General features: G+C 30.0%; 1 protein-coding gene across 1 annotated transcript; it reads right to left on the bottom strand.

Moving 5' to 3' along the window:
• Positions 1 to 1,347: 1,347 nt before the first annotated feature.
• On the bottom strand, positions 1,348 to 6,192 carry LOC131611205 (uncharacterized). Its single transcript, XM_058883298.1, has 10 exons — positions 5,821 to 6,192; positions 4,313 to 4,627; positions 4,139 to 4,222; positions 3,648 to 4,040; positions 3,414 to 3,549; positions 3,088 to 3,250; positions 2,881 to 3,009; positions 2,570 to 2,764; positions 2,163 to 2,285; positions 1,348 to 1,829 (listed from the first exon to the last, which is right to left on the bottom strand). The coding sequence occupies exons 2-10, from the start codon at positions 4,602 to 4,604 to the stop codon at positions 1,713 to 1,715; spliced, it is 1,632 nt and encodes a 543-aa protein (XP_058739281.1). The 5' UTR covers positions 4,605 to 4,627; positions 5,821 to 6,192; the 3' UTR covers positions 1,348 to 1,712.
• Between the last annotated feature and the right edge of the window lie 511 nt (positions 6,193 to 6,703).

Genomic DNA, 6,703 nt, shown 5'->3' with positions numbered 1-6,703 from the left:
TCTTCAAGTAACTAGATTAAGATAAGAACAATTCACCTCTTTTCTAGTTTCTCATGATATCTATTCAAAAGAATACTCTTATCTTCACTAAAATCTTTCATCTCAAGTTCTCCGTTAAATATCTCAAACCACCATTAGGGTGAAATTGTTCATACTTGGGCCGAGGCATGAATAAAGTCGAGCTATTAGCGTGTGGATTTGTAGGTTAAAATCAAAATCGGTCCTACCTAGTTTAAACCCTAAACCTGGCTTAATGTGAAGGAACCCAAAATAGTCATAAGTCTCAAAAGATAAAGATATTTATTACAAGAGTCATGTTAGGAGGATGACATTTGAAGGAAAAATATCTATTTAGATGTCATGTGTCGGGCAAAAGGTTCTAAGACATGTGGAACATTCATTGACCAACTCTAAAAATCGCCTGTTCCAAGCAAGAAACCTATGTGTAGGACGGTTAAATAACAAAATGAATTATATATTGATATTTTTCAGCCAAGAAAGCAAGGATTAAAGTTAAAGGATGAGGCCTTTAGAGACCCTAATATGACCCTTATATAAAGAACCATATACATCAAATCAGGGTACACACTCTTGAAAACCTAAAATCATTACTCCTTATTCACTAACTTAAACGTCGCAGTGTTTTGAAGGTATCACCCCATTACTCCTCCTAACTGGAGGGAACCCTCAAAGACGAGACACTATTGAACATTGTCATCTTATTAATTTCCAAATCAATTTTGAAATATTTCGATCTGGATAAAATATGTTATGTTATAATTATTAATAAATACTCCCTCCGTCCCAAATTATAAGAGAAATTCACTTTTTAGATTCATTGAATAATTAATGTATCTGGTCTATATATGGACTAGATACATTAATTATTCAATGAATAAAAAAAGAGAGTTTCTCTTATAATTTGGGACAGAGGGAGTAATTAGTTAAAAAATAAATAATTTTTCAATGAATAAAGAGATTTGAATTCTACTTTATATGAACAATTATCAAATTGTGAAATGTAATTATAAAAAAAATAGTTTTACTTATATATTCATACTTTATAAATTATTTTTATTAACTCTTCAGAATAGTTTATAAAAATAGTTATTGTATTATATTAAATTGGTTTGATGTTATTTACATTTGTTATAAAAATTCTTTATATAAAAACATTTATATGATAAGCAATTATGCAATAAGCATTTAAATAAATTATTTATCAAAACAAGTGAATGAAACTTTAGTCATTGTATCAACAAAAGGAAAAAAAATCTACATCTATTAACACCATTTGTCATTAATTTCAATAATACAACATTTTCAAATGTTTACAATTAAATTAAATAATAAAAAAATACTTGACCTTTCATGTCATTTTTGAGCAATACATGTTAATCATCCTCTTAACTTCTTTTTTTTCTTTTGAATGTACATTTTTGAATATAAATACATAAATACAGGAATTTGCATATCCAATAAAAAGCTCTCATTTTTTTTTCTAGTAATTTAATAGTTTGAATTTTGCTCATTAAAAATAAAGAAATTGGGGCAGTTCGGATGTGCACTCTTGCAATCAGATGTCTCTCTGTTATATTTGAACTAAACTCCCTTTTTTTTTTTTCTCAGCTAATAAAGTAAGTAAAGTTAATATATTACATATATTAGTTTATATATTGTTGAATGCTTTTCTTCACATTTCATGAAAATTCTTAACATTCACCATCAAGGGTCACTAGCTTTGGTATTTGGTCATTGTCACCAAGATCAACTTTGTTCAATCTAACACAACATAGTACTTTCTCTGGAAGCTCTTCTTGTTTCTGTGCCTGGTATAAAAAAAATAATAGTATTTATCAGAGTCGTCTCTAGCTTTTGAAGATTCTGGATATGACAAAACAAATATAAATTCTAATAAATTACGTTATAACATTGACAATATTTTTTGAGGGTCTTATTTAGTCACAGTTTAATAGTAAAAAATTTTGGGCTATGTGCGGTAGTCTGACGTTTACGCCTTCAAAATCCATCATGAGTTTAATTATAATTTTTGATTGATTCTTATAAATTCGAGTCGTAATTTGCGTATTCCCTCATTTTGCTTGATATGTAGTTTCAAAGGGAAACCTAACTAGAACATTCACTTCATTCAAAACAAGTACCTGAATGGTTAGGCCAAGATCAAGTATGCCTTCTTTTAGACGATCTCGAAACGCATCAAGTCCTTTTCTTGATATGAAGCTAAATCGGTGAATATCGAGATCAATCTCCAAGTAGTTAGGACCCTATTAAGAACAAAATTAAACAAAATCATTTATTTATCTTTAAGGTTTACATAAAAAAGTAAATCTCGAAAAACAGTCATAAATTTCTATTTGAAAACAATAACTTGAATCACAAGTAACAGAAGATAACATCTTGTTATAATTCCGTTATACAACAATACTATAATACTGTTATATCTGCAGATAACATTTTGTACGAAATAGCGTTATCGTAGAACAATAGATATATGCTCAAAAATTCCGCTTAATATAGCACAAAAGCGGAATTTGTGAGCTTTATTTACCTTGTAAAATTCATGTTGTGGTCTTGAGAGTACAGGTTTTCCATTATAAGCTTGAACAAGCTTCTTTTCGGTCGAACTCAAGTGCATATCTTCCGGGTTTGCAAGTCCTACCATAATCTTAAGCCTTTCTCTAAAAGGCACATTAGAATCTTTTGCAAAACCTTTTACCTTCTCCATCTCATCATCAATGAGTTTCTGTATCATAAAACGAGTGACATAACTAAATTATAAGCCGATCTTTTGTTTACAAATCTAAAGAAAAGTTGAATCGCGATACATGTCACATCACGCGTATCTTTGAATTGATGTACCTTTATGTTTTCTTGAAATTGGGTAGAAATGTGTTCATCAAGAGTCTCGGAAACCTTAAAATAGAGTACAAGACTCAGCCCTTCACCGTCGCTATCGCCTAGGAACATTGCGGCCGGATATGTAGGCAACTGCCACAAAGCATAAAGATGAGAATCGAAAATATCATAATACCGAATTCGATTTCTACTCATCAGAAAATGAATTACCTGAATATTTACAATAAGAAGTTGAGGGATTATTCCATTGGTTTTCACATTTGGAAGCTCAATGTGTTTAGCAATATGATGTATCTTTTTCGGACAAACAAATAGATCAACACCAATTGGAATGTATGGACTATGATTCGGCGCAGGTGTCTTTTTTTTGTCTCTGAAAAAAAAGTGAACGATTACGTAATTATGTTTCCATTATCGTCCGGACAGACACTAGCTAACGTGTCTTTCCGTCTGTCTGTCTGGCAGCCTATCTGTCTATTTTTTTCGATAAAAATAATAGAAATTACAAAGTCTAATGCGATATCAAACCAACTTACTTGAAAAAGTTTTCTCCTCGGAGTTGAAACGTCGAAGGTGGAATTTCGGACCAACATCCGGTAGACATTTTCTCTCCGTTCTGACACGGAATTATAAGTCCCGCTCGTGGACGAATCAAACATCTTTTTGATTGACCTTTACATATACACACAATCAAAAAGCTTAATCAGAATAATAAGTGCTTGCATTATCCTATGCAAAGGAATGAATATTTAACGGATTCAAACACTTACCAAGTTCGGGCACTTCTTCGGCATCACACGATTTTCTCTTGAACGAAAGCTTAAAAATCGTCGATAACTTTTTCCCCGGGCGATTATTAAAACTAGCGGTCGGCGCTAACCGATGCAAGCTTAACCTCTTCGCGTTCTCTTGACCATTCTCTTCGATTTTAACTTCTTTTACACCCTTAAAGCTTTCTTGATTCTTTCCTAACCGCGAAAGTCCACAACTTCGCGTACTCATTAACTTATCCGCGTTATTCCCTCCATCAACCTTAACATAACTTTCATGATACTCTTCATATTGACAATTATGTTCTCGAACACACGTCGATCTTTCTTCGTATTGAAGGACTTGGCTACACGGTAAGCTTCCAACCGAGCCTCCGACCAATGCAAAACCATCTTCAACGAAGAAACAACAATCAGAATGATGCAAAAATGATAATACTAATATTGAATTAAGCGCTTATCGTATAAGTACTTATGTATAAATTTATTACCTCCATAAACACTATTGAACTCGTCGTCGGAATCAGAGTCTAGAATACTCACGGAATCGAAGTAATTTTCTTCTTGGCAGACTACTACAAAAACAAGCAAAGAAAAAACAATGTCATTATGAGTTTCTCAAGTGAAAACTCAAAAAGTGATTAAGCAAAAAAAATCAATTATACAGTTTGCATCAGCATCATATTGACTACGATGCCATTCAAGTTGAGTAAGATGGTATGCAGAATTAGAAACTTCAGATCTTCTACATTTTGTCGTTGCGCCGTTTTCGAAATCCATATGAACAAATTCACTGACTGAATAATCTGTTACTTTTAGTCCTGCATTGCTATGCATCTTCTTGATTTCATTAGTAACCGAATTCGAAATCTTTCGACGACGGCGTCTTATTATTCTTCTGTGAAGCTTCTTTGGTGCTTTCATTGCTTTTGAAGGGACTGACACACAACCACCCATTGTATCAAAGATTGTATCAGAATCTGCACAAGCATAATCAAAGATAATTAAGCTCTTATGAAAAGTGCTTATATATAAAATATTTCTATAACAAAAGATAAAATAAAGTCAAATTGTTTTATAAGTCGTTTTCATAAGCTATATGAATCATTTATGAAAATAAGCAGATAACAAATTATAAACATGTCATAAGTTGTTTTTAAAAATGAGCGCTGTTAAACATTCTTACAAATATTTATATCAAACATTCTTACAAATATTTATATCGGTAGATAATCTCAAATAAGTCAAGTCATACGCTCAGAAACTTATAGTTTAATCAAGTGTTAGGATAAGCAAGCACTTATGTATAAAGCTATTTCTATAACAAATGATAAGTGCTTATATATGTAGTAAAAAATTGAGGAAAATTTTGAGGTTGTTTCAAGGAACCTACATCAATTGTTGTATGAATGTGTCTTAGAAAAAAAAGAAGCAGAAAAAAGCAAAAAATCCAAAAGTGAGACATGAAATAAGCCAAAAGCATGTAAACTATAACAAAAAGATAAAATAAAGTCAAATTATTTTATAAGTCGTTTTCATAAACTGAATCATTTGTGAAAATTTATAAGTCGTTTTCAAAAACGAGCGCCGTTAAACATTCTTACAAATATTTATATCGGTAGATAATCTCAAATAAGTCAATTCATACGCTCTAAAACTTATAGTTTAATTAAGCATTAGGATAAACACTTATGGATAAAGCTATTTCTATAAAATAATAAGTGCTTATGTATGTAATAAATAATAGAGGGAATTTTTGAGGTTGTTTCAAGGAAACTACATCAATTGTTGTGTGCATGTGTCTTAGAAAAATAAAGCAAAAAAATCCAAAAGTGAGACATGAAATAAGCCAAAAGCATGTAAAGAATAGAAAAGAGAATGACACATTAACAATCTTGAAAAAGGAAAAGACATAATTATGTTTCTGTTCAATGCATTTGTCAAGTAACATTAAAAATGGAAAACTTTGATGTTCTTGTCTTGGTTGCATTTTTATTGATAAAATAAACATTACATAATAATAATAATAATAATAATAATAATAATTAAAAAATCAAAAAAAGTTGTTAGAAATATTATTTATTGAAACACATAAATCAAGATAATGCAAAATTCACAAACAACAAAAAAAAAAGTGTTCAAGAAGACAAGAACACATGAAAAAAAAACATACCTGAAAAGTTATGATAGGATTAAGGTTTCTATCTCTCCCTCTTCTAAATAATGACGACGAGGGAGAGGAAGAAATTACGCATGTGGTTCCGACAGAAAATAACGTCAGATCCAAATGCTGCAAAAAAACACAAGAACTTTGATGAATGAACAATGAAGAATGGAAAAAAAATGAAAAAATAAAGCTAATAATTAATGGCTAGATTAATTTATTCAGAAAGGTGTTTTTGATAAGAAGATCAGGTAGAGAATGGTGTATTATTTTGTTGTTTGGTTGTGATTAATGTTAGGTATTATTGCATGAGATTTAGATGTATCTATAGAAGGAAAGAAGAAACTTCCATGTTAGCAAAACTATATGACATGCTGTATTTTGTAAGATTTCATCATAATCATAATCTGTTTTTTTTTCTAATCTGAATCTCAATTTGGATAATGATGCTAATATTTCTCCTTTTACTTTGTAACTTTACATCATGTTTTATGACTATTCTAGTAATTATATTGAAATTTTCTATTATTATCTTCTTTTTTTTTTTTTAAATTAAAAAATTAGTGATAAAAGTTAAAAATAAAATATGTTAAATCTGTCTCAAATTATGTAGTGCCAAATTTAGTAATTAGTAAATTAGTAAAGAATTTTATTTTATTTTATTTTTACTAATTTTAATTGAGATTAGGCATATTGAATATAGAGAATTGAGAAAGAAGAAATTATTAACATTTTAAGAAGAAATCAGTATTATTAAGATACTAATGATCGTCATTAGCGAGTTTCCTTTTATCTAATATGTAAATAAGGATGAGAATAAGTCAGACTGATCTATGAAAACATATGATGTGTTTTATTTAATTTGATTTGATTTGACGTATTTAATAAAAAG

Source organism: Vicia villosa, linkage group LG6 (assembly GCF_029867415.1).
Source record: "Vicia villosa cultivar HV-30 ecotype Madison, WI linkage group LG6, Vvil1.0, whole genome shotgun sequence".
In the NCBI taxonomy this organism is placed as follows: Eukaryota; Viridiplantae; Streptophyta; class Magnoliopsida; order Fabales; family Fabaceae; genus Vicia; species Vicia villosa.
The sequence above is the reverse complement of the archived record's forward strand: the minus strand, read 5'-3'. Positions and strand labels throughout refer to the sequence as shown.